The sequence below is a fragment of the Panthera uncia genome (genome assembly GCF_023721935.1).
Source record: "Panthera uncia isolate 11264 chromosome C1 unlocalized genomic scaffold, Puncia_PCG_1.0 HiC_scaffold_4, whole genome shotgun sequence".
Taxonomy (NCBI): domain Eukaryota; kingdom Metazoa; phylum Chordata; class Mammalia; order Carnivora; family Felidae; genus Panthera; species Panthera uncia.
The window spans coordinates 62983520-63011137 of record NW_026057585.1 but is presented as its reverse complement, the minus strand read 5'-3'; the positions used below and the strand labels follow the sequence as shown (position 1 = coordinate 63011137).

General features: G+C 44.0%; 2 protein-coding genes across 4 annotated transcripts in view; one reads left to right on the top strand and one right to left on the bottom strand.

The window, feature by feature from the left end:
- Positions 1-4877, top strand: part of ZYG11A (zyg-11 family member A, cell cycle regulator) — a 77699-nt gene extending 72822 nt beyond the window's left edge. The window contains 3 exon segments of the mRNA XM_049618873.1: positions 327-388; positions 785-882; positions 4564-4877. Of these exon segments, the coding sequence (XP_049474830.1) occupies positions 327-388; positions 785-882; positions 4564-4877 (474 nt within the window).
- Positions 4878-6939: 2062 nt separating this feature from the next.
- Positions 6940-25670, bottom strand: ECHDC2 (enoyl-CoA hydratase domain containing 2). 3 transcript variants are annotated; one of them, XM_049617171.1, is made up of 10 exons: positions 25281-25664; positions 19851-19918; positions 19683-19770; positions 16671-16757; positions 15746-15838; positions 14245-14304; positions 13840-14027; positions 10063-10113; positions 8516-8563; positions 6940-7639 (listed from the first exon to the last, which is right to left on the bottom strand). In XM_049617171.1, exons 1-10 carry the CDS (start codon positions 25411-25413, stop codon positions 7562-7564), a joined length of 894 nt encoding a protein of 297 aa, XP_049473128.1. In that variant the 5' UTR covers positions 25414-25664; the 3' UTR covers positions 6940-7561. The 3 variants fall into 3 exon arrangements, with proteins under 3 accessions (XP_049473128.1, XP_049473130.1, XP_049473127.1); XM_049617173.1 differs by having other exon boundaries at positions 14245-14301; positions 25281-25663; XM_049617170.1 differs by lacking the exons at positions 6940-7639; positions 8516-8563; positions 10063-10113; positions 13840-14027 and having other exon boundaries at positions 14212-15838; positions 25281-25670.
- Between the last annotated feature and the right edge of the window lie 1948 nt (positions 25671-27618).

Sequence of the window (27618 nt, the reverse complement as noted above, 5' to 3'; positions counted from 1 at the left end):
CCTTCTTTTAGTTTAAACCATTTATACTATTTCTGGTCATGGGATTTAGGAAAGGAATGGATGCATGCCAAGTCCTGCATCTTTACTCAGAAGCCCCCTCTTATTGCACTGTTTTCCACATGACTTTGTTCCTATTCTACATATTTAATGGTTATCTACTTCATATTTTGGCAGGTAGGTATACCTTAATTTGGGTGATCATTCCCATATTTTGAAGATTTGTTTTTTCATATATATGTAATTATAAATGGCATGAAACAGCCTATTATGGCCTTTTAAAAAGGATGGAATACAATACTAGAATCCTGGTTTCTCTTTTTGTATAGTATGCAACCATCCAGAATTGGCCAAGTTCAAGTTGTAAGATGACAGCGTTGGTGACCTACAGGTAATCTCGTGATGGCGCAGTACTTTTCTTAAAGCTTGTCCTCATTGTACTCACTATGTAGAGACCATGGTACAGTGATAAGATATAGTCAGATAGCCTTATGTTCAAATCCTGTTACTTTGTGATTTTGGGACAATCACTTTTAGGAGATCTCTGAGACTCAGTTTTACTCCTCTGTAAAATGAGGCTTATTGTGTGCAAGATTGAGGATGAAATGAGATACTGAATGTAAAGAGTGTCTAACATAGAATGTAAGTTCTTAAATGTTAGCTTCTGATATATGCTCAACAATACATCTGTCTCAATGAGGAAATGATCCTGTGGAGAGGTTAAAAATAATTATTGTATTACAGATGCTAGCCTGAGTTCTAAATGAACTTCTTTGTGCCTCTTTAGATCCTTCAAGGCATTTTTCCCACTCCTTGGCAACTTCTCTCAACCAGCAGTTCAGCTCTGGGCACTATGGGCAATGTATCATGTCTGCAGTAAAAACCGTATGTATTCAAAACATAGTAGTTTTCCAACTGTTTTTCTGTATAAAGGTTAAGTTCAAGATAGAATTTTGAAAATTTGCTCACCTGTATTGAATTTAACTTTTTTAAAAAATGAAGTTGGAAAATGTTTTTATTAGTTTAAAAAATGTCACAGAATTATAATCTATTTGGGGGTGGATGTCAAGCAGTATAGAAAGTGAAAGTTGGCTCTCACTCCTATTCCCCACAGGCAGGTACTATTAATAATTTGATAATTATAACTATCCTTCCAAATACTTCTCTATACACATACTGTAGTTAGTATATACTATATATAAATAAGGACATTTTTAAACAAAATGGGCTCATTCTGTGCATGCTGCCCTATAGCTGGCTCTTTTCACTCAACAGTTTATCATGAATACTCTGTCTATAGTAATATATACATCTGCCTTTTTGTAATGGTCTGGGGGAGGCTGGAGGGCCAGGAGTCAGGAGGGCCAGGAGTCAGGGGTTGTTTCCTAGCCAGATTAAATGTTTTTACATGTTTGGCTGTTGGGAGAATTGGGGACTTACATTCTTTGCTAAGGATTATTGTAAAATTTTTTGCTTTTATTATAAAAGAATACAGAGTATAATTTTATAGTGAAAAGTTTCAAGAAATAGCTTTTAGAATTAAAATATTAGCTACTAACAAAAGTATAAAATTCCCAAAATAATTTTAACAGACAATGAGAGCTCTGTGCAGTAAACTGAGAAATAATTGAGAAACCTGAAGTAATTATGAGACATACTAGATTCCTAGATGGAAAGACTTTTTAAGAGACACATGTCAAATCTTTTCAGCTTATGAATATGCTGCAATTTAAATGAACGAGTGAGATGAGGGATCTGAAAATTATTCTAAAGTTAACCTGGCAGAATAAACAAGAACTGACCAAGAAAAATGGTTTCTAGGAGCTTGCCCTAACACTTCTCTTTAAATTATAAATAAGTATTGTGAATGGTGTTGGCATATAAACAACTACAGGCAGATCTGTCAGAATAGCTCCGAAATGACTTTGGTTTATAGCAACTAGAAGTTAGTTGAGTACTTTCTCTGTGCCAGGCAGTATTGCAAGGTCTTTATGAGTTAACTCAATCTTCACAACAACGAGAAGGGGGTAGCATTATTATTATTATTCATCTATTACAGATGAGCAAACAAGGCACAGAGAACTAAAGTTAAAATAGCAACTGGCAGAGCTCCAGATTACCACTATTAGTTAGACTGCTTAGTATTTCTTCACTATATAGATATAATTATTTAACCAGTCTTCTTTAAATGGATATTGTTTCTAGTCTTTTCTATTACAAGCACTATTTTATTGAATATTAACATATTTATATACATGAATATGGATTAATGTACAATGAAAAATGATATACAAAGACTATATATCTGTAACTCTATCTATCTATGAATTGAAGATGCACATGTGGGTAATTAAGAGGACAGATGTTAGAACCAGACTGACTACCTGTGCTCTGTTCCCAGTTTCTGCCAGTTACTAATAGTGGGAACTTGAGCAGGTTACTTGACTTCACTGTGCCCCAGTTTCCTTAAGTATAAAATGGGGATGAAAATACCTACTTCATAGAGCTGTGAGAATTAAGTGGGTTGGGGTGCCTGGGTGGCTCAGTTGATTGAGTATCTGACTTCAGCTCAGGTCATGATCTTGTGGTCCATGAGTTCGAGACCTGCATTGGGCTCTGTGCTGACAGCTCAGAGCCTGGAGCCTGCTCTGGATTCTGTGTTGCACTCTCTCTCTCTGTGCCTCCCCCACTCATGTCTGTCTGTCTGTCTCTCTCTCTCTCAAAATAAATAAATAAACATAGAAAAAAATTAAGTGGGTTAATATTCATTAAGCATTTAAAACATTGCTAGGCTCATAGTATTAGCATTTGTGCATAGCATAGTATTAGTTCACGCATAGTACATATCATTTGTTAAGTGTATCATTTTGCAAGTGTGTCAGTTAATCTGCAGAATATTTAGAATTGCTGAGTCAAAATGTTAGGAACATGGTGATATTGATAGGCATTTCTAAACTGTTTTCTGGTGAGTTGATTATCAGTTTTCATTCCTGTCAGCAATTTATGAAAGCTTGTCATTCTTACACAATGTTTAATTGAACTTTTTGTTCTTTGCCAATTTAAGGTGAAATGATGGTCTTGCTTAACATTTAAGTTACGTTAACTATCTTTTATTGAAGACTCGTTTTCGTTTCCTTGAATTGTCCATTGATATTCTTTATTCACTTTTTCTCTACTGTTTGTTGATCTTTTTAATTTGAAGGAACTCTTGCAAATATTTTTTCTGCAGTTTATTGTCTTGACTTTGTTCATTATGTTTCATCAGCCTTTTGTTACACAGCCTCTGGACTTCAGGTCACAGTTACACTTTCCAAAATTGATGAAAATTCTCAGCTGTTTAAAGATATTATTCCTCCCCTATACTTTCCTTGTGGGGTGTCTGTCAGAAGTATCTTATACCTTCTCTCACTTTATTCTATCTTATCCTTAAAAAAACAATTTCCATGTCATTAGATCATTATTTCTCCCTGTGTCTAGTTGGCCTTTGGAATGATTAAGAGAATCCTTTTTAGACTACGTTGTGGACACATTCCTTCAGCAGTTTTGTATTTGCTTCCCTCAGGTGCTCTAGAGGTTTTCCTGGGATTGAACTAATTTTCATATTAACTTCTCACCTCAAGGGTTCCCAGAACATTTAGGCAGTATAAATTCAGATCCTATACCCACTCACTACTGTGGTTATGAATTCTTGGGAAGGATTTCTTCCAACCACGCCTGTATACCCACCTAGAGGCCAAATGTTTTCATTGTCTTATCCCTTCTCTCCTATAGTTCTTTGAGGGGTCAGCTTTATGCACTGATACATATTTATTATATATAGATTGCTTCTAACTTTGTAAGTTGGAACCTAAATTCCTAGATTACTGAAACTGACAGTCCCTTTCTTCCCCGGGATAGCTGCAGATAAAGTTACATGAGCTTAGGTGCTCTCTGCAATCTGTGTCTGGGTCCTGGACAAGTTCTTTACTTTGTACACATGAGTATACATTTAAAAATTTTTGTTATATTTTATCCAGCATTTAGTGTTATCAGGTTATCTAGCTCAGCTTAACGCCTGAACTTGAAATGTGTATTACATTTATAATAAAAGAGGTTTCTATCCTTTTAGCTAGGATTAGAGATTTGAGGCATAGAGTTGTCTGGAAATAAGCATACTAAAAAATCATTTATAATTGTACTACACAATCTAAGCATTATTTAAGTTTTGACGTATTTTTTTTCTTTTAAGTTTTTTTTATGTTTATTTTTGAGAGAGAGAGAGCATAAGTGTGAGAGGGGCTGAGAGAGGGAGACACAGAATCTGAAGCAGGCTCCAGGCTCCCACCTGTCAGCACAGAGCCCAACGTGCGGCTCAAACCCACAAACCGCGAGATCATGATCTGAGCTGAAGTCGGGTGCTTAACCGACTGAGCCACCCAGGTGCCCTTTGACATATTTCTTTTATCTGTTAATTCCTATGTCAAAGGGCTTAAACCTTGGTACCCTTTCTTCAAAAAGGTGAGTGTGGTGACTTGGGAATATTTAAAATGCCAGTTTGTCCATCAGTTCTCTTTGATTTTCTTTCAGCCAGCAAATACTGCAGAATGTTAGTTGAAGAAGAAGGATTGCAGTTTTTGTGCGACATCCAGGAGCACAGTGAGGCAGATGCTCAAGCACAGAAGATTGCAACCTCCATTCTAGATGACTTCAGAATGCATTTCATGAATTATCAGAGACCCTCTCTGTGTTGAATGCCCTCCTCAGCCCCTGGGGCTTCAGAGGTGCTGTCTGTTCCTCAGTGTCAGCCCTTCTGCCTTGCCAGCAGTTCAGTGTTGAAACAAGTTATCATTGGAGTTTGTAAGTTGGCTGCCTCACTGGCCTTTATTGTTGATTTTCTATAGGCCACAAAAAGGCTGATTTTGAATGATAGCCATAATCCCAAATCAAGTTGGAATCATTCTGGGAACGCTCCTTCAACAGCTTTGCAAAATCAAGCCTTGGACTATGTGGGGAGACCTGTGAGCTTATGTTGGAACAACTATGCCAGTTACTTTTCCTAGCCCTGGCCAGCTTCTTAACTCTGGGAGTTTCAGAGAGGAAGGAGAAACGAAAGACCTACAGGGAGACCTTGGTATTTATGTTAAATTTCATGTTTGAAAGAATATCCTGAGTTGTTATTCCTAGTGAGGCTACTAGAAAAGAAGTACATGAAAAAGGTTTGGAAAATACATGCTTATAAATGTGTTGTTTAGAAGGCAGAATCTCAGCTGGAGGGGAGGAAAAAGAGGGGAAATTTTTTTTTTTTTTTTTTTTTAAATAAATACCAAAGTACCTTCCACTTGTGGGGTAGAGGGAAGGAAAAAATATATTTTTTACAATTTTGGGTATTCTGCTTTTGGCCTCTTTTGCTCCAACTTTACACACTAGACTGAACATAACATTCTGTGTAAGTGGATGTGCTGGTGGAAAATAGTAGGACTTGATGACTGTGAGTAGAGGATTTAGATGATGATTATATGGGCATTGTAAATCTTGATCCCTCAAAGTTTTGATTTAAATGGGATTGTGACCAAAACTGAGAAGAAGAGGAAGGGCCAGAAAAAAGACTTCGCTATAGATTTCAAGAGTGCTCTTACCTAGCATGAAGACAAGAAATATAATGGGCTTTTGAGAACCAGCCTCAACTGCAGTATAAACTATCAGAGGCTTCTGTTTGTGTCCTTTGCAAACCTCTGTGGAACCGAGTATGAATTCCTTCCTTATTGACAACCAACGAAATGTGTTTTGCCATTCCTCTGTTTAAGTTTTCCAAAGAACAAAAGTATATTCCTTTTTGACTAGTGGCATATTTTTATACTAGATGTTTGTGCTTTAGCTGGCCAGACTTTTTTTTTTTTTTTAATTTATTTTTTATTTTTTGAGAGAGGGAGAGAGAATCCCAAGCAGATTCCTTGATGTCAGTGCAGAGCCTGACGTGGGGGTTGAACCCACAAACCACAAGATCATGACCCGAGCCCATATCAAAAGCTGGTCGCTCAGCACTCCGAACTGGCCCAATTCTTACTGGAGTTCTGTGTACTGTCTTTTGGAATCAAATGAGGCTTATCCTTACTCTAAATCATATTCAAAATTCTTGCTCACCAGTGAGCAAGATAAGGAGAATTTGTAATCTCTTTCCTTCCACAGTTCTGAAACTGCACTGTATTTTCTCTTATTCACTCTTTTGCATGATTCCAAAAGGCTGTCTTCAGTTCCTGACCTGGGTTCTAGTATTTTAGAACATTCTGTTGCCAGATACTAACTCTTACTGATAGGAGGATGTGGTAAGAACTAGTGCCTGTTGAGGCAGCCCTCTGAACTTTGTTTCATTCATGATAGTCCTTTGATATAGATAAGTTGTATTCTCCCCATTTAACAGATGAGAAAAAGGAGGTTAAGTAACACTGTTACTTTACTGAGTAGTTACAAGGAATGTGCGGCTCCAGCTAATTTCTGATTCTAAGGCCTGGGCTCTGTTACTATTCCTTCCAGGAAATGAGCACAGCCTTGGGCACACTTGTATTTAGCACCAAATCGACAATGTTACTGGTATGTATCCATGCCCTTGGCTTAGTATCTCTAGGCCAGCCCTAAGCTGGGGAAGCTGAGATGAGTTAAAGAATGATCATAAGGTCACAGCTTATGATCATAAGGTCACAGCTTAAGATGCAGCCTTCTCTTTTCCTACCTTGGTACAGGAGGAGGGCTATGAGGATTAGTGTGCATATGTGTTTATCAGCCACCATCATTTCTAAGTGTGTCATCCTCTTGCTCACCTTCCCTCATGCTGTTTCCCTTACCCTTCCTTTCTTTGCCTCAAATGCCTATTGAACGTTCAGGCTTCACTCCAGTGTTACCTGACCATTTCCTGACCCTCCATTCTCTCCTTCAGACTTAACCTGCTCCCTTCTCAGTGCTCCTGAGAGCACTGTGTACTGCAGCCATCAAAGATTGCCTGCCACCCTATAGTTTATAAAAAGTTTTCACAGTGATGATTTCATTCGGTTCTCACAAGAGCACTGTACAGTAATAATAACTCACATTTATTGAACATGAGGCATAGGCTTTTTTGTTTTTAACAGTTTCATTTTGCAGCTGAAGAAGCTGAGGCACACAATGAATAACTAGGAGAGCTGGGATCTGCAGTCTGATTCCCGATGCCTGTTCTACCATGACCAGGGTTTCCATATTATCCCTATTGTATGGAGGAAGAAACTGGAGGGTTCTTACAACCTTTTGCGGTCTCTGGTGAGCACCCGATAATTGAGTGGCAGAGGTCAGGCCAGGCCTGAGAGTCAGTAACATAAAGACCCAGAGTGGTCTATTTTAATCCTTAGTTTACCATTCAAATAGGGAGAGACAGATATTCTCCAAAGCTAACTTGACCCCAGTGGTCATCTAGCCCCAGGATAAGGAATAACGAAGGTAGCAGTCGGTGGCATGGTCAGTACCTTAGTATCAGACACCATGCCAGTTGTTTTATATCTGTCATTGTCCTTGTGGGTCTTGCCCTTGATGGCTTGCATCTCCCATACTTAAATGGGAGTCATTTGCCAACAAATCTGGGGGGCCGCTTCTCCCTGAAGGCTGCCATGCCCTCTAGCCGGTCCTGGGTGGGGATGTTCTGAAACAACAATACAGAGTATTAATTTGGGGTGGGGTGGGGGGCACAACAGGGCCAGAGGCCAATAAAGACTTACTTAAGCTTGTCCAGCCCATGGCAAGGTCAGAGTCCAAGTCTTTTCATTGTTTCTGAACTCTGGTGATGGGCCAGGCAAAGGTGTGGGCCTGACTTCTTGATCACCTGGGGAAGTTAGGCCACCTCTCTAGCATCTGTGACCTGTCACATTAGCCTCTTGAACACTGCTTACATGCTTCCAGTGGGCTGATAGTCTGCAGGAGTCCAATACGAGGCTGATTGGTAGAGAATGATTAAGTTTTACAGTAAGAAATCTGGCTTTGAATCCTGGTGTGTAGCCAGTTTGCACCAGGTTCTACAAGTCCCCAGACCCCTTGTTTAGGAGTATTTTGGATATTTGTTAACCTGGAGATTAGTATTTTTGACTCACCCAGGAGTCAAGGGCTAAATAAGTCAGCCTTAGGTAACCATCCTCCCCCAATCCTCCACAATTGAACACACACAGCCCGCAGGCTATAACCAAGGCCTTGACATTGCAAGGCCATCCTGGTCTCTACAGCAGCCACTGGTACAGAGACAAAAGAAGTGGCTCTTTGCCAGTTACCTCTACCTGTGTGCTTTGTGACTCTCTGTGCACTAAGTGGGGCAGTATGAGCCACCATTAGATGGCTGGGGACACAGTACCAGGGACCAGTGTGGTTTCCCTAGGACCATCCCACGCTAATTGTGAGAGGGAGTGGCACAGAGTTTAACTCTTCAGGGTGGGAGGAGCCTACTAAACTGGTTATGTATTACACAAGTCTCCCCACTCTGGCCTGCCCTCTGCTTGCAAGTATGTACCAACGGACAGCGGTCACGTACCTGGGCATAGCATATCCCTTCAATGGCCATCCCTGATGCGATGTCCACCTGTGAGAAAGAAGTGGTGCCTGGATCAGCCTGACCTTCTTCCCCTCTGTCTGCTTGGGGTGCCAGCCCACCTTACTGCCTACACCATTTCCTAGTGTTCATGGATTCCTCCAGCAAAGTATTACTGAGGCTTACTGTATGCTAGTCCATAGGAACAGAGATGATATGATAAGAAATTCCCTACCTGGAGAGGGAACACCATTTGTAGCAGTGATAAAACAATGTTTGGGACAAAGAGGGGCTGTGAGAACTGGGGAGGATTGCACTTGGCCTGGGGAGCTGAGGAGGGTGTATGGAAGCTGTACATAGCCAGTGTTCCTTCCTTCCCATCTGGCTGCCTCTCCACACCTCCTGTCACTCCTGGTAAGTGAACTTCACAGGCTTTCTGTTGTCCTGAGGAGTAAGGCCCTAGGGTTTATGGCCGGGCCCCTGGCAGCTTTCTAGTCTCTACTGCCCAGTGCTTACTGTTACTACCACTTATGGGCACCATTCTAAGAGAAATACCATGTGTGTATAAACTCGTTTACTTTTCACAGCAAGGGTTATTATCCCTACTATACAGCTGAGAAATCAGGCATAGAAAGGTGAAGGTCACAACTATATATGGAGAAGCAGGTCTTTGAATCCAGACAGTCCAGCATCAGAATGCCTGTGCCCCTAACTTACGTGCTGTATAGTCTCATTCACCCCTTACTCCCATTCAGTCAAGTTACTTGTTTATACACGTCTATGCTTTTGCTCATACTCTTCCCTTTTTTTTGAACCCTCATCCAACCCAAGGCCCAACCTTACAAAACATTCCCTAACCCAGCAATACCCAGCAGTAGCTGTGTCTGCTTGGTACCCACCCCTGCCTTTTTTTAGTAATCTCTACACCCATCATGGGGCTCAAACTCCTGACCCTAAGATCAAGAGTTGCATACTTTAGTGACTGAGCCAGCCAGGTACCCCTACCTTGTACTAGTGATTGTGTCTGTATCTGTCCTGTTTCCCTACCTTAGGGGAGTGACCATATTTGACTTCTCTCTGTGTCCCAGTTCTCAGCTCAGGTCTAGATTCAGTGTGTAATGGATGAGTTGATGAGTAAGTTGATGTCTGAGGATGGATTAGTAGCATCTAAGGCACCACCCTGAGCCCTATCCTTGAGGCCACCTTACTGACCACCAGCATAAACCCAAGAACATGGACTGGGAGCCACACAGACTTGCATTCTTATTACATTTGTTCTGTGATCCTAGATAAGTCATTTACCCTTTTACTCAAATTACTTTCTCTCCAAGAGAAAGAGATGAGGATAAAATGTAATTCGGAATATCATCTGGCCAAATTTTCCATTTTGTGGGTGGGTAAACTAAGGCACAGAGAGAGGTCAGACTCCATGTTTGTTAGAAAAGTCTGGCTCCTGAGTTGTTTCTAGCTGTGCTCTCAGTCTGCATGAGCCATGAAAGCACTGTTTCCCAGCAATCCCACTGACTTCAGTGGACCCAGAACCTGCTTACATCCATTCCTCTGTCAATGGCTACTTTGCCCAGCCGCACAGCAATGGGTGCCTAGGGAAAAGAAAAGGAAAAAGTCTTAGTTGAGGGGATCAATGCTGATAGTTGAGGGGGAGGGTTGGAATAAAGAGAGGGACCTATCTTCATGGGCGGGGGGAAGAGTCATGGACAGGGAGACAGGTCTGGGTCAAGTTCCAGCTGTTCTGTTACATTTTGTTAGTGTTAGTACTTTCTACTTCTCAGTTGATACTCTCTATCTATAATGAAGGAAGCCTGACTGATCCCTGAGCCTCCCAAGTGTATCTGGGGTTCTTGCCATTTAACCTATCCCCCCCAGTGTGTATAACCTACGATAGTTTACAAAGCGTTTTCCCACCTACAGACTTGCCTAAAGGTGCCACCCACTCTTCAAGGGTGGTGCCATCTTTGAGGTTCAGGGAGGTAAAGCAGTTGGTCCTGTTTGTCCAGAGTGGTGAAGCTTGGATTTGATTCCCAGTCACCTTTCTTACTGCTGCTCTGTTCCCCTACTCATCTCGGCAAATACAAGCCTCTACTGCAAACAGGTTTCACTCCAGCAGGGTGAAAAAAAAGGTCAAGATTAGGAACTTGGGCTTTGGGGTCTGACAGGCCTGAGTTGAAATCCCAAGGGGCAGTTTACACAGCCACTGGAAGCAGATGTATCAGAGCAGCAACCTGTGGTTCACTGGTCTTGCTTCCGATTAACTTGTGCCACCGCAGGCCTGGCAGTCCATCCCCAGCCTCACTTTAGGCAAAAAATGTATTTATTCCCTATATTGCTCATATAAATTATTTGAAGTTTTTGTAAGTACAACTTTATCAGAAAAAGATTTGTAAAGTCTGTTAACATAGAGGACATAAGTGAAAAGGCTAGCTACATAAACACAAATGACTTCATATTGGGGGGAAATACCATGAATAAAAGGCAAAAATGAAAAACTGGGAAGATGTATTTGTGATGTTTCTGACAGGCAAATGTCCTTGATTTACAAAGAGCTGGTATAAATTTTTTTACGAATATTCACAAGGGTATGAAAAGGTAGTTCACAGAAAAGGAAATATGAACACAAGGGTTATTCAGTTATACTGTTAAAGAAATGCAGCTTAAAAATCTGAGGTGCCCCCTTTCCCCTAAACTAGGTAAGTAGTAAGATATTGGTGATGCCCACTGTTTGCTGAGATTCAGGAAATAGGTATTTGCATACATTATTGATGGAGTGAATTGGTACCATGCTTCTAAGGGCCAGATGTTAGGTGGATGCACATACGCTTTGATGTTTTAATTCCATGTAGGAATCCACCTTACAGATGCACTTCTAGAAGTACACAAAGATGTTCAGTTATGCACTCCAGCCATTTTGGTAGCAAAAAGCAACATAAAATGTTCATCATTAGAGTACTAATTGAGTAATGATGGCACATCTGTACCATGAATGAAAAAGCGTGCAGTTGTTTTAAAAGAATGAGGTTGATAAGTATATGCTGAAATGGGAAACTCCAAAATATTGGGTAAAGAAAATCAAGGGCTATACTAGTATGTACATTCTAATCTCATTTGTGTAAAAGTTGTTGGCATGACGTGCCTTTGATCTCTCCAGAGGGTCAGGAGAATGGACAACTTCACTTTTTGTTTTATACATTTCCATATTGTTTGAATTCATTACTATTCATATTTTAATTTCATGTTTTTTATATGTCTGTTAGAACTGTATTAGCCTCTGCAAGTGTGCTCCTTGTCTCCCAAACCGTCCTAAAAGGAATTCAGAGTTCTTTAGATATGTGAGTGTATGTGTATAATATGTATTCCTATATATACAATGAAAATTTTTGGAAGAGTATGTAAATTGTTAACAGTGATCATCTCTGGGGAGGGCTTGGGGAATCTAGAGCTGTTTGGGTGACCACCTATCCTGGTTTGCCAGTGACTGAAGGATTATCAAGATATGGGACTTTCACTTTTAACTGAGACAGCCCTATGGAGACAAGGTCAGCTGGGTCACCCTACTTGTGATTTTTTACTTTATGCCCTTATTCTTCTATTTGATTTGCTTGTCATGAATATGCATTATTATTTAGGTAACTACCTAATAAACTGATTTCTCACCAAAGAAAAGTAAAAACTGTATAGATACGATGTGTGTTGTGTGTGTGTTGAAAATGTAATTTTTTCCCTGAGTGTATGGATACCATTTGACTCCCTAGTCTTGGTGGTTTATCCACTAGAGAGCAGCAGTCTATCACACCATCCTTACACTCATCCTATTTGGGAACCCTCTCATTCTGGGCACCCAATAACTCGCCTAGAAGTTGAAGATTGGGATTAGTGAATGTAAAACTAATTTTTGGTAAGCTGGTGCCTTGGTATACAAAGCTATTTTTAAGTAATGAAATACAAGTAATTAGTAGGAGACCATTGTTTCAGTATATTCAAAAATCTGAAATCTGAATCCTCTTGAGATGAAGCTCAAAGACCCAATTATTCAGTTTATGCAAAAAGACAACCCTACAGTCCACAAGTCTTGCTAGTGCAGTGAGCCACGCGCTACCTTGAGTTTTTTTGTGTTAGTTCAGACTTTTGCTCAAGTGTAATAGAAACCTAGTAGCATTAGAATGGCCCAAGTAACATCATCAGGCTCCATTTGTATGTGATGAAGAAAAGAAAAAGAAATAAAGACAAAACAAATGCTTTCAAAATTTTAAACCAACTCACTATTAATTTTTAAAGTTATAGTCCTTGCCCTCAAAGAACACCTGAAAGTTATGAGGGAGGATTATTTAAATTTAAGAGAGACAAAGTATTTTTTCCAAAATAAAATACTTATTTTCGTGATTAATTCAAATACTTTTTTCTGTTAATATTAAAATGATAATATATGGTTAACAGTTTTATAAGCTTATCTGTTTTATAAATGTAAATTTTTTGTGTTGGAAATGCATTAAGTATTTAAGTTTTAAAAATTTTGTATGTATTCTGCACTCTTAAGAATACCAGTTTTTATATTGTATTTTGTAGTATACAAAATAAAAGCCCAAATGCCAGTATTGTCTTTTTTTCTGGTATTGCAATCACTTTTTGTGACCTTGATGAGCAAGTCACTTAACCTTTCTGGGTCTGTTGTATTACAAATACAACATGGATAATCAACTCGGCTGGATTGTACTAGTGATTGAGAAACTCTTAAAATACCTGGGATTGTGTCTGATGGATAGGAAGCGCTCCATATGGGCTAAGTCATTATAAAACCTAGCTCCATTTCAAGCTGCTTTCATATGGAAACTTGGGACCTTCCTCCAGGTCCCAGCAGTGAGAAGTGAGAAGCCAGCAGTGAGAGGCTCTCCAGTCCTTGGAGACCCCATCAGCCAGATTCTGGCTGCCCTGCTAAAGGCTTTGGGCCTGGAAGCAGGTAGGATTACACCTAGCTGGGGTCGTAACACATGTCCTACATGATACATGGGAATTTCTCTGTGCTATGTTGGGAAAGATAAGCTTGTAGTTCTTTATCTGCTTTAGAATCTTGCTTTATAGTTTTGGGGACATTTTATTGCAGTACTGTCTGATCTAGTAGCCACTAACCACATGTAGCTATTAACATTTGACATGGCGGAAGTGTAACTGAGAAACTAAATTTTTAATTAAATTTAAGTCCAGTTAAGTGGATCTTGTGTGTCCTCACAGGACGCACCCCCTCGCCTCCCCACAGGTGTACACATACACACCCCCTCCCGTGGCACAGGCTCTCCTGTGCTAGGCTGCTACCTCACCTGGGGCAGGATCTCCTGGGCCAGCGCTCTTGCCCGGTGGTAGGCAGCATTGCCCTCCTCATTCTGGGGAACAGTGTGGTTCACCAACCCCAGGGCTTGAGCCTGTGCACCACTCAGTCTTCGGCCTGTGAAGATGAGCTCCTTTGCCAGGGCCACCCCTAGACATCGAGGCAGCCTCTGAGTCCCTCCTGCCAGGATGGAGTACGGGTGGTAAATCGACATAGGAAGTGGGAGCCCAGAGGAGCCCAGTCTGGGATGCAGCCAAGACTTCTCAGAGGAACAGATTCTGAGTTAGGATGGAAGGGCAGAGCCCAGAACATAAGGCAAAGGATGGAAGCAGGGGAGTAGCTTGGATAGAGTGGGAATGGGTAAGTAGAGAAGGATGGGTGCTGTGGGTACAGTTACCTGCTCCTGGGAGGAGCCCTCGGGTGGTCTCAATCAGCCCCATGACAGCCGAGGAAGCTGCTTAAACAGAACGGAGTGAAGCACCCATGCTGTCCTGCAGTGCCAGTCCCCAGAGAGAAGAGTCCTCTGCCCCTAGGCTCACCCCTCCAGCCAACCACTTCTGTCATGGGCTGGCCGCAGCAGACCTCCCCAGACTCTGCCTTGGCAAGAGCCCTAACATAGAAGTCAGGAGGCCTAGGCCCTCATCCTGCCTCCTCTGGTGGTGGAGGTATGCATCCAAGCAAATCTCACCCTTTCTGAGCCTCATTCATAGGTGGAAAAAATATGGTTACTCTTCTGCCATCGTCAGAGAGCTGCTAAGGATCAAACGAGGTACTGGTGCTTGTAACAAGGAAGGGGTTCTTGGGACCCCCCAGTGCCTATTTGTGGGTTAATGGATTCTCTGTCTCATGGACCCTTAGCTCTGGCCTGGCCTATAGTATCATGACTTACGCTCACACCACAGTTATTCCTCCCAGCTTTTCATCAGCCTGAAAATTCCCATGTTTCAGTCCACTTCTCCTTTTGAGTTCTACTTCCTCTAAGGAGCTCCCTTGTGTGTCCCACCCCACAGGCTTCTCCTGAATTCCCTCATGGACCATCTGAACCATGCAGTCTGGCAGCAGGGAATGGCCAATACTCCTGCCTATGAGGGGTTTTATAGTCACTCTCTGCCATCTACCCAAACCCTGCAAGTTAGTTGCCCTAAACATGGGCACATGAGAAACAGAGTTGGAGCTATGATCTGACTTGGTAATTTGATACCTTCTCTTTGATATGCATCATGTAGATGCTACCTGTGCCTGGAGTTACACATTTCTAAATGTTCTACCTGGAGTGGCAGGAAAAAGCAGTGAAAGGAAGAGAGTAGCACCAGATAGCACTCAGACTTTCTGCCAAGAAGGGCACACTAACCAGCAAGTCTGTAAGGTTAAAGGCAATCATCTTTTTCATCCCCTCCCTCCACTCTTCAAACTCAACCGCTCTGAACAAGTATTGCAACACTTGCCTGGTACCAGTGAACCAGAGGGCAGTGTTTCTGCCCAGGCATGTTTGTGATTAACTGGGCTGGTGACAAACTGCCCCCATGGTTCTTTGTGCAAAACATGACAAATAAATCTGGCTTGCATAGAACCGGAAAGTTGAACAATTAATCTTTTCCTCAGTCTCCCCTCCCTGCGTTTTTGTTGATTGTCCTCTCGCCAACTGCTGTGGGGTTGGTAGAAGCATTCCTGAGGTGAAGGAGGCTGGTTCTGAAGAGTAAAAGGTACTATAGCAGTCAGTGGCTGGGCCAGGAGGGAAACCAGTTTCCCCCAAACTTGCTCTGTATCTCTCACGTTACATTTAATTTTGCTGTTGATTGGAAAGCTCAGAGCAGTGGCTAACTTTGCAGAATCTCCAGACTTACCCTGCTTTACTTCTTCCCTTCTCACCCTGTCCCACCTCTTCTTCTGCCCAGTACCTGCTACTCGGAGATCACAGGCCAGGGCAAGTTCCAGGCCTCCACCCAAGGCAAACCCGTCCATAGCCGCAATAGTGGGTGCCGGGAAGGCTGCTGTGGAGATGAAGAAGGGCTCAGCCTGAGAGGCCCTAGCAGGACCAGAACAGGGACTCAAGGTTGGAAAGGGGCTAGCTGGTTGGGACAGAGGGCCTCATGGGTCCCAGGTTTGGAACCTTACCTGGTACCTCAGCCAGGTTATCTTAGAAGTTGGTTTTTCTATTGGGGAAAGTTGGGAAATTAGCTGGGCTACTGGGGTGGGGAGATGGGCTGAATGATCCGTGCTCAGGCCCACTCTCCTGCTGGCCTCCCCAGACCAGCCTTTCTGCACTTCCTCCAAGTTCTGTGTGCCAAGCCCCATGCTGGGTGCTGAAAACATAGAATTGAATAGATATGGGGAAGGCAGATCTGTAAACAGACAATGATGACCCATGGTAATCAGTGCTCTGATAAAGAAATCTTGGAGAACCAGTCAGGGAAGGCTTCCTGGTGGTTTTAAAGAATGAGTAAAAAGTTCAGGTGGCCAAGGAGGGATATTCCAGGCAAAAAGAGCAGTAATTGTCAAAGCCTGAAGGCCTGCAGCCTGAAATCTGACTCCACTGGAATAGCTGGGCTTGAACCCTGAGGGTAGAGAGGTGGGGAGGTCAGAACTAGCAGGACACAAAGGTTGAGCACCAGAGCCCCCTCCGGGAGAAATGCCCTCTGAACTCTCTTGTCCCTTTCCACCTTATAGAATTCTTTGTGCCATTCCTCCTGGGAGAGTCATCTGTCTTCACAGAGCTCACAACAGAAACTGTCCTCTCTTTACAGTAGAGGATGGTAGGTGTGGTGGGGCTGGGATCAGCAGGGCCCCCGAACGCCCTCCTCCAACCCACTCCAAGACCCTCACCAATCTCATTCATCAGGCCTCGGAGCCGCTGGACAAAGATCCCCACTTCCGCCTCACTCATCTGCTCCCGCTCCTTCAGGTCTGCACCTGCAGATAGTGAGGGGGTGGTGACAGCCCTTGGGAAATGACCTATTACTGAATCCCAGGTTGTTAAAGGACCCAGCAAAGGTGACTTGAGAGGCAGAGAGGAAGGCGAAATCTCAGGGAGGAAGGCATGGGCCAGGAAGCCAGGGAGGAAAGGGGGGGGGCGGGTGGTGTGTCAAAAAAGGACAGGTGCAACAACAACAAAAAGGTCAGTTGGACTTCATTAGAATTAAAAACTTTTGTGCATCGAAGGACACTATCAAGAGAGTGAAAAGACACCCCGTGGAATGAAGAATATACCAGCAATTTACATATCTGATAAGGCATTAATATCTAGGATACCTAAGGAACTCTTAGAACTCAACAACCAAAACCACAAAGGACAAAGGGCTCAAATAGACATTTCTTCAAAGAAGACATATACAGATGGGCAATAAACGCAAGCAAGAAAAGATGTTCAACATCATTAGTCATTAGGGAAATGCAAATTGAATCCACAATGAGAAACCAACCTCACACCGTTTAGGATGGTTATTCTAAAAAACCACAGAAATAGAAAGTAAGTGTTGGCATGGATGTGGAGAACGCTGGTGCATTGCTGGTGGGAATGTGAAATGATGCAGCTGCTGTGGAAAACACGTGGGCAGTTCCTCAAAAAGTTATTCGTAGAATTACTATATGACCCAGCAGTGTCGCTCTTAGAAGATTTAACAGCAAAGACTCAAACAGAGACTTGCATACCAATTTTCATAGCAGCACTATTCACAATACCCAAAAGGTATAAACAACCCAGGGCACATCAAGATAGATAAAACGTAGTATAAATACAATGGAATATGATTCAGCCATAAAAAGGAATGAAGTTCTGACATGCTCTGACATGTTCACTATGGGTGAACCTTGAGGATATTATGCTAAGTAAAAAAAGCCAGATACAAAAGAACAAATGTATGATTCCACTTGTATGAGGTATCTAGAATAGGCAAATTCATAGAGATAGAAAGTACAACAGAGATTATCAGGGGCTGGTGGGGGGAGGAGGAATGGAGAGGGATTGCTTAATAGGTACAGAATTTGGGATGATAAAAGATTTCTGGAATTGGACAGTGGTGATAGTTGCATGGCCATGTGAATGTACTCAGTGCCACTTTATTTTATACTTAAAAATGGTTAAAGTGTAAACTCTGTGTAATTTATTTATTTACCACAATTTAAAATATATATGATAATATTTAAAATGTATTATTTCTTGGGGCATCTGGGTGGCTCAGTCAGTTGGGCATCTGACTTCCATTCAGGTCATGATCTCACGGTTCGTAGGTTCAAGCCCTACATCTGGCTCCACGGTGATAGTATGGAGCCTGCTTGGGATTCTCTCTCTCTCTTTCTCTCTCTGCTCCTCCCCCCTCCCCCATGCTTTCTCTCTCTCCCGCTCTCTCAAAATAGATAAACAAATTTAAACATCAAAAATGTATTATTTCTTCCCAGTTTTATTGAGAAATAATTGACATCTTGATTTTTTAAGGTTTATTTATTTTGAGAGAGAGAGTGCATGAGAGCGGGGGTGGGGGAGAGAGAGAGAGAGAGAGAGAGAGAGAGAGAGAGAATCCCAAGCAGGCTCTGTGCTGTCAGCCCAGAGCCCGATGTGGGGCTCAATCCCACAACCCTGAGATCATAACCCAAGCCAAAATCAAGAGTCGGACGCTTAACTGACTGAGCCACCCAGGTGCCCCAACATATTACTTTTTGATAGGAGGGGTCAGTGTGGTCCAAGGAGACTACAAAGTCAAGATGAGAGAACTGACAAGCAAGTGCAGGATACAGTGGGATGGAGTTGGGAAGGACTTTGGTAAGAGTAGTACCATGGCAGAGTCATCAAAGGCCAGATGGCAGGGGGCTGAGGTGGGAGTAGGGAGTGAATATATTCTCTTCACATCTGAAACTATGGGAATTCAGAGCTGACAGCCCTTGCATGTCTTTGATTAGTCCCAGCCCCTCAAAGACAGATGGAGAAACTGAGGCTAAAGAGGGGTAGGGACTATCCCAGGATTCCAGAACAAGTCAGAGACAGACCCAGACCTCCTGCAGCCATCCCCCCAACCCCTCCACTTCCCTGTGCTTAGCTGGGATAGTGGGGCTACTGGGACCTTCATAGAGAAGGTCAGACAGGCATAGAGCTGAAGGAGGAAGCCAGGGTAGAGTGAGGCCCTCATCCTCAGCTGCGTCAGAGGCAGCTGCGTCAGGCAGACCCCTCTGCATACTTGTGCCAGGGAAGACCCCAAACTGGGCACTGTGATCCCGACAGCTCAGACCTAGAGACTGAGCCATATCATCTTGAAATTCCATGTTCTTCCCATCCTACCCATCCATGGCCTCTTCTCACCTCCTCAGTGACTCCTGCTATCCCTTCCCCAATCACCCCATAGTGGGTTCTTAGCTCAGCTCAGTGCATCTCTCACTCACTTGCTTCTTGTTGTGGGGATGTGAGTCAGTGTTTTGTGTCTTTGAAACAGAAGTTGGTGATGCTTGCCCTACTGTGAGGACCAAATTGTCCAGGGGCAGTGGAGAGTTTTGGCAACAGGAACTGAGATCTTGTGGGTGGGCAAAGGGGCACAGAGTACCTTCTTGGCCACAGACCTTGTCAATGTCACAGCACTTAGTTTCCTCAGTGAAGTGTCAGAACAGAGCATGGTGTAGCAGAAAGAATAAGGATTTGAGGGTCAGAGGGGCCAAGTTAAAATTGAATTCTATTCTACCTCTTACTAGCTGTGTAACACTAGGCGAGGCATTTTACCTCTGAGTATTTGAGTTCACATCTATAAAATGGGAATAATAAGTCCTATGCTAGAGCTGACCTACGCCCCCAACCCCCTATAGGCTGGTGGGAACCCTGCTAGCCCTGGGGTAGAGGCAAGGGAGGAAACCCACCTGCACAGAACACACCCTTCACTCCACTTCTGAATAGCAGAACGCGTACTTGCTGGTCCTCCCGCAGCCGGGCCAGAGCTTCCAGAAGCTGCAGAGGAGATCTTTTCAGGTATCTCCCAGCCCAGCCCTAGCCCAGCCCCCACCCACCCTGGTGCTGCCCTTTCTCACCTCACTGACCAAGACATTCCCCAGGGCATTACGGGCACTTGGTCTGTTCATCAGGATCTCCGTGATTCCTGCAGGTGACAGGGCAGCCTTGGGTGAGCCAGCTGGCCTGCTCACTCCTGGGCTGGGGCCTGGAGGCAGCTGCCTGGATTCTTGGTGGCCTCTACCCTTGATGAGCAGTGTGACTTAGAGCGAGTCACAGACACCCAGGCTTCAGTTTCCCTGACCATAACATGCAGAGAATAACCCCTTGCTCTTTCTCCCTCACAGAAGTGAAAGGGCTTGTAACCCCCATGGAGCAACACGGAGAGACGGACAACAATGACCACTGCATTGGTTCCTACCTGCTTCTGCTGTTATTATACACACAAACACACGGGCAAGTCAGGAGGGCTTTCACATGCTCATCTGCCCCTTCTCCACCTTCCACACCCCCTGTGTGCTTGCCTCCTGTATACCCAGAACTGCTCTGCATATTTGACTAGCCCAGAACTCTCCCCGGAGCTCTAAGCCTGAATACACAGTTGCCCACTTGATGTCTTGACCAACCGGTCAAAAAAATGATCAATCTTTTCTCCTGTTCCCTTTGTGAGTAAATGATCTATCAACTCAGAAGTCCCTTCTTCCTCACCCATGGAATTTACTCAGTCTCCAATGCCAGTTCAACCACTTAAATGACATCTCAGATACTTCAGCTAATATCCCTCCTTGCAGCCAGCAACCTATAAGGGTTCTTTACTACATGGATCACCCAAAATTGGCCCTCCTGCCTTCGGTCTTGCTTCCCCTCCCTACTCCACATTCATTCCTCATTTGGGTCAGAGTCCTCTTTCTAACCCAAATCCAACCATGACCCTCCCTTTCCCTTTTCACCAAAATTAAGCCAAATTCCTTAATACCACCCAAAAGATGCCCCCCCCTCCATCCCCAATATGGCCATTGCATCCTACTCTGGCCTCAACTCACCCCCACAATCTGGGCCAGTTGTAGAGAAGAGAGACCAGTTCTGGGCAAGGGCTCAAATACTCTCGTACCTTCTTGGTTGTATCCCCTCCTGTATTTACCTATCCTTTGGCCTTCAAAGACCCCTTAGTATTTTCCCCCAGGGTCCTGAGCCTTGTCTGTGAAATAAGCAGTATTTATTAAGATGGCATTCTCAGTGTGAGTTAATCTGAGACACAGAAGGGACAATAAAAGTTTTGGAGCGCTCAAGGGACAGGGTTTCCAGCCAGGAGTTAGAGAACTGTGGTTCAGGACAGAAATCTATAACATGCAGACTAGGCTGGCTTCCTTAGCCTCCCCAGAAACCTTCAGAGAGTTCTTTGAGCCCAACAGGTCTGGAGGTCCCACAGAACTCAGATGTCCCCAGGGTCTTCTCCAGCTCTAATGCTCCATGAAAGAAAATGCTGCAACTCTGGGGAAGGGAAACTCTGGTAGATACAAAGAAACCACATCAGAGGGATTGAGGAAAACAGTCTAGAGGTCCAACATCTTTGTGGCAGACAGGCCCCATCTTCATATCCTCAATAATCTCCTTCCCTAGAGTGTGGGCAGGGCCCCGTGAATTGCTTCTAACCAACAGAATACAGCTAAACTCATAAAATGTCACTTTGAAGATTAAAATTTAATGATATGGCAAAGGAGATGAGATGTTCATTCTATAATTAGGTTACAATGTATATAAGACTCTGTCTTGCTAGGGCATACTAGAGAAACTAGTGGACCTATAGAGAGGGTCCTGTGGCAAAGAACTATAGGCTGCCCGCAGGAGCTGCGAGACACCCCCCAGACCAACAGGAAGAAAACAGGACTTCAGTCCTACAACCACAGGAGGTGACTTCTATCAATGGGAGGAGCTTGGAAGCAGATCTCTCCCTAGTCAAGCCTATGAGGAGACCATACCCCTGGCCAATTCTTGGATTGTGGCCTAGTAAAACCCTGAAGTAGAGAACCCAGCTACATTGTGCCTGGACTTCTGATCTATAGGAACTATAAGATAATACATGTGTGTTATTTTAAGCAATAAAATTTGTGGTAATTTGTTATCCTCAGGCAATATCCTGAGATTGATAGACGTTCTTCTCTCCTCTTCACTTTCCTATTCTGTCTTGCCTTTCTGGCTGATGTCTCCCATATTTCATCTTTGTCCCCTCTCTCCATCTCTATCTCCTTCTTTCAGAATACAAATGGGGTGCTTGGCTCATGTCACAGCTTAGTCATATACTACTAGTTCCACTGGTCTTGGGCAAGTTGCTTTACCCTCTGGTCTTCAATTTCCTAATCCATAAGTAGAAATAATAAAAAGGGGGGCGCCTGGGTGGCTCAGTTGCTTAAGCGGCTGACTTCGGCTCAGGTCACAATCTCACAGTTCGTGGGTTTGAACCCCATGTTGGGCTGTGCGCTGACAGCTCAGAGACTGAAGCCTGCTTCCGATTCTGTGTCTCCCTCTTTCTCTGCCCCCACCCCCCACTTGCGCTCTGTCTGTTTCTCAAAAACAAATAAACATTAAATTTTTTTTTAATAATAAAAAGGTTGTTATGAGGATTAAAAGAGATAATGCCTTGGGGCACCTAGCTGGCTCAGTCAGTAGGGAATGCAACTCTTGATCTTGGGGTTGTAAATTTGTTTGTAAATCTTGGGTGTAGAGAGTACTTAAAAATAAAATCTTAAAAAAAGAGAGAGATAATGCCCATAAGTGCTTAGCCAGAGTTTGTGAGTGAGCAGTGAGCAGGAAAAATGCATAGATGCTAGGGAAACTCTAGGATTTAATAGAAGGAATGAACTCCAAGCTGGGAGCTATGAGGAGCCAGACAGGGTTATGTTTGGCTTTCATTTAATTTGCACTTATCACATGTCAAGTCCTGGAGAAATAGGGAGGAATCAGCCATGGTCCCTGACTTTCTAGTCAAGCCCTGATTCTGGGAACATTGCCCTTGCTGGACCTCCACAGTAAGGATAGGTGTGTACTATACCCTCCCCACTCTTACCTAGAAACTAGACCTTGAAAGGGACAGAAAATTCAAGTTTCCCAGAAAAAGTCAACAGGAACCACTGTAAGGTATTAGAGACCCACTCTTTTTACAACCCCTTACTATATAGAAGGGGAAATTCAGGCCCAGAAGAGAATGTGCCTAATAGCTGGACCCACCTAGCAATCCTCACTCTCTAAGAGTTAACAACCTATGTGAGAGATAAGTTTAGATACATGGAAAGTAATGGGAAAATGGGAAGGAGGGGGTGTGTAATTCCATAAGGACTTACATAAGCAGAGTGGAAAGAGAATCCAAGTGAACAAAACAGAGGTGGGACAGTTTGAAATGAACCCAATGCACTGAAGAGATAAGATGGAAAGGTAAGGTTGTGGTGGAGAACGTTGAATGCCCAGCTAAGGAGTTGGGTAGAGCCATAAGAAGAGCCAAGAGTGGTTAAAAAGGGAATCCCATTTTCAAGGACAACAGAAAAATGTGACAATGTTGTGGTGTCGTCAGCTCAAGTGGAAGCAGAACCTGTGGCTTCTAACATGAATATCAAATGACCCCAAATCACTTTAGGTTGGTGGAAGGTGGGGGGATGGAGGTAGGGAGGGAGTGGTGGCGGTGTTCTCCTTTGTGAGTCTCTTCCTGCTGCCTCCTCCATTGTGGTTTCTCCCTGGTTTCCTTCCTCCGTGGTTTCCTTCCTCAATGACTTCCTCCTGCCTTCTATATGCCCTCTGGCAAGGGCAGCCGTTTAATCTGCTAATCCTTGTTATTTGTGGATAAAACATTCTGTATTTGCAAGTGAGCCCTAATTTGACATATGATAGTTTTTTGGTTTTTGGTTTTTTTTAATTGATGTAGAAGTCTGTCTTTTGAGTCAATACTAAAGAAGTAGTGATGATCTAATAGTTGAGAAAACAGGTTTTGAAATCAGATCTGGTTCAAACTGCCTAACCTTTGCCTCAATTTCTTAATCTGTAAAGTAGGGAGAATAATTATAACAATCTCAAAGCAAGTGCTGTTGTGTTTTGCAATGAACTAAGCATGAGAGTAAGGAGTATTCTCTAAGAACCAACAATCCTAAGCACCTGGGTGGCTCAGTCAGTTAAGTGTCTGACTTCAGCTCAGATCATGATCTCACAGTTTGTGAGTTCGAGCCCCATGTCAGGCTCTGTACTGACAGTGCGGAGCATGGAGCCTGCTTTGAGTTCTGTGTCTCCTCTTTCTGCCCCTCCCTTGCTCTCTCTCTCTCTCTCTCAAAAATAAATAAACATTAAAAAAACAAAACAAAAAAGAACCAACAATCCCAAATGGCTAGAGGAAGACCCTTCATGTCCATGTCCGGGATGCACTCTACAGAACAGTATACAACAGCAGGGAGCAAGAAACTAGATTTATATGGCAAAGCAGCTCTTCAAAACTTAGTATCAACCAGGGGAAAAAAGGAAGAAATACGAGTTATATAGTACGACACCATCTATGTACTTTAAAACTGTAAATTAAAACACAAACTATGCTACATCAAACTCAAGGAGAGAGTTGGGACTGGGGAGAAAGTAAAGCCAAGAAAATGGTTTTGCCCTTATGGTAACACGCAGAGGACTGAGGGGTGTTAACGCCACTGAATGCACTTTGACATCCCCTTGCACCCCAGCAAAAAACAAAACACCCATAGTGGAAAATGGAGGGCTGCCTGGGTGGCTCAGTAAGTTAAGCATCCCACTCTTGATCTCAGCTCAGGTTTTGATCTCAGCTCAGGTCTTGATCTCAGGGTGGTGAGTTCAAGCCCCACTTTGAGCTTAGGGCTCCGCGTGAAGCCTACTTAGGAAAAAAGAGTTCTCTGCCAGTGACCAGCACGAACTTTCTCCTTTGACTCAAAAGAGTGTAAAAGTCCGCCAGCCAAGGCCAGCCACATCAGGGCCAGAGAGCCTGGAGACTTGCCCAGGTCTTTGCTCCTCCTCTGCTCTCCTCCCTCTTCTTCCCTGCATGGCGAGCCAGATTGGCTCCGCCCCCTCGGCGCTCTGGAAACTAGCCAGGACTCTTGGCCGACGGGACAGCAGGCCTTTTAAAGTTACTGGGGTGGAAGCGGTGAGGGGTGGGGGTCGCCGGTGCTTGGTCTATCGCTGAGCGAGTCTCCGTCCCTCTGTCACAGCCCCAGGCCTTCGAATGGGGGACTGAAGGGACTTAGATTGACCTGGAGCTCCACCTCAACTAGGGTCTGGGCGGCTAGTGACGGGGCCACCCACCTCCCCGGCCTTAGGAAGGCGTGGGGAGCCTTGACTGGGAAACCGCACATTCGGGATCAAATCCTTAAACGACCCGCCTTCCCCTTACTGGTCTGTGTTCCCGCGTGTAGTGGGCCGCTCTGGCCATGGCTTCGGCCCTGGCAGCAGCGCCAGGAGCCCGGCCCGGACCCGTCGCGTCTCCCCCCTGGGCGCTCCCGCGACAGCGCACTTACCTTGGTCTGGACCTGCCAGGGCGCGCACTTGGATCTCCGGGTCCCCAGCCGCCCCATCGGAGGCGCAGCTGCGGGTCTGAAGGGGTCTCCAGGGGCGTGGAAGGCGCAGGGCACTGGTCAGGGCTCGCAGCATCTGGGCGCAGGCTGGGAAGGTGCCAAGGGCCCCTCCACTGCTCCCTCCTCTCTCGCTGAAAGCTTGCAGCGGCGCCCCCAGGTTTCGCAAACTGCTCCACCTATGGGCGGAGAGCACAACGCAGTTTTTCTCGCCTCTTGACTCTCAGAGCCCTGGAGCCCTGGCTAGGTAAAGCCCGGCTCCGCTGTGTGCTTTGGGACAAGGATGTCAACCTCTTTAAGTGCCAGTGTTTTAATCAGTAAAGCGGGGATAATAATAGTGACTACTGTCACAGATAAAGGGGAGGCTAAAGTAGTGAGAACAGATAATGTACTACTGCAAATGGGAAGTGTCGTGTGTGAACTGAACTCAACTTCCATTTGTACAGAGGTGCCTGAGAATTTTAAAGGGAGAAAGAGGAACGACAGAGGTGGGTGAACCGGGCTTGTGCAGAATTACAAAAATCAGGAAAGGCGTTTGGCCACGTGAAATTCATCTGGGTTAGCTAACTGGCGCCTAGCCAACCTTAGGCTCCCACAGAGACTGGGGTTGGTGGCAGCGGTGACAGACAGTGGGGGTGCTGTCTTCAGGTGTTGGCCGAAACAAGCAGTAAATTCTCTTGGCAGTGCTGGCCTTAAAAATAAAAGTTGTTTTACCAGCAAAAATAGGTGTCTTTGGGAATAGCCAAGAATTGCAATTTGGGATAAACAAGCCACGGGAAAAAAACAGGCTAGTCCAACAGAGGAGGAAACCATATTTTATGGAGAAGTTGGGAGTGGTTGCTTTAAAACCAAAACCCACGGGAGAAAAGCAAGAGGTCAGAGTGATCACAGTTTCTCATGGGCTGAGCTGCTGACCTACTGGATTTCTTGTAGGAGATACAATGTACACCCTCTCCTGTTGAGTCTATTATAATTGACAATTCCTCCTGTAATTGATGTCCAGTGGTATCGCATGAGAACTCCTCTTTCTGGCCTCCTGACTGCATTTTAGTGAGGGTTTTCCTTTATTAATTTCTACAGTTGGCTTAAGTGTTCTCCTCCAGGCACTCTAAGGGGGGCCAGTGTCATCTTAAGAATGTGGCCTTGATCTGCTAGAAACTATGTTAGTGTTCAAGTCATTGTAGGCCAAGGTTGAGGCCTAGTAGAGAAGTGGGCTCAGAGGGGCATGGCTAGAATTTGGTCAAGAAGAGAATCTTTGTCACTATGTCATGGTGGTATTATGATGATTGAATGGGGGTGTGTGAACCTTGCTTCTTATTCCATTTTTTAAATGTCATTTCATTCATTCATTCTGACGTTGTCTACATTCATGGGCTTCACTGCCTCACCTCCCAGTTACTCTTCAATCATTCCAAATTTATGCTCACTAATTAGATGGCAAAAATATTTGTGAATGTGAATCCCTAGCCTCTGCCTCCACTATCTACCCAAAATGCTTTTGCAGAGGTCATCAGTGGCCCTGTTTAGTTCATTCTGGGTGGATCAATAAAGAGTGTTCAGTGAACACTCTACCTCACTCGCCTTCCACTTGCTAATGACCCCAAAGTCACTAATAATTCATGCCTCCAGTCAATGGCTGGACTATTAGGTGATCTAGAAATAAAATTCTTTTTATTTTTTTTTGAAAGCCATGGCTTTCAAAAAAAAAATTAATGTGTATTTATTTTTGAGAGAGAGCATGAGCAGGGGAGGGGCAGAGAGAGATGGTGACACAGAATCCAAAGCAGGCTACGGGCTCTGAGCGGTCAGCACAGAGCCTGACGCGGAGCTCGAACTCACTACCATGAGATCATGACTTGAACTGAAGTCAGATGCTTAACCAACTGAGCCACCCAGACACCCCTAAAATTCTCTCTTTTTAAAGTCATTGGTGTTTGCTGAGGTCATCACTATGTCTAGTAAGGTTTAAGCAAAAATGTGCTCTCATCTCCTTCCTGGGTCTAATGGGAAACCCTAAGTTCCTCTGTGTGACCTAAAAGATTAATTGGGGTTTGTATCAGTCCTAGTCATTTTTGATCCCTTGCCTTTGCTTCCAATGAGTTAATTCAGGTTATGGATCATCTGGCCATCCCTCTGTGTCCCTTTTCTATATATTAGTGGACACAACTCCAACTCCTTCACTCCTTAAAGAATAGTAGACACAAGAATGCATGAGAAAGAAAGGTTGGGGATCAACTGTGGGACCCCACTTCTCATACTTAATGAGGTTAATGCTAACTGTTGT

Bases quoted from the DNA above. Each gene is read 5' to 3' on its own strand.
- ECHDC2 (XM_049617170.1), bottom strand. From the start codon at position 25,413: ATGCTGCGAGCCCTGACCAGTGCCCTGCGCCTTCCACGCCCCTGGAGA. The intron at 19,919-25,280 runs GTAAGTGCGCTG...TGTCACCTGCAG, and splicing joins CCTGGCAGGTCCAGACCAAG to GAATCACGGAGATCCTGATG. The intron at 16,758-19,682 runs GTGGGTTTCCTC...CACTATCTGCAG, and splicing joins GAAGGGTGTGTTCTGTGCAG to GTGCAGACCTGAAGGAGCGG.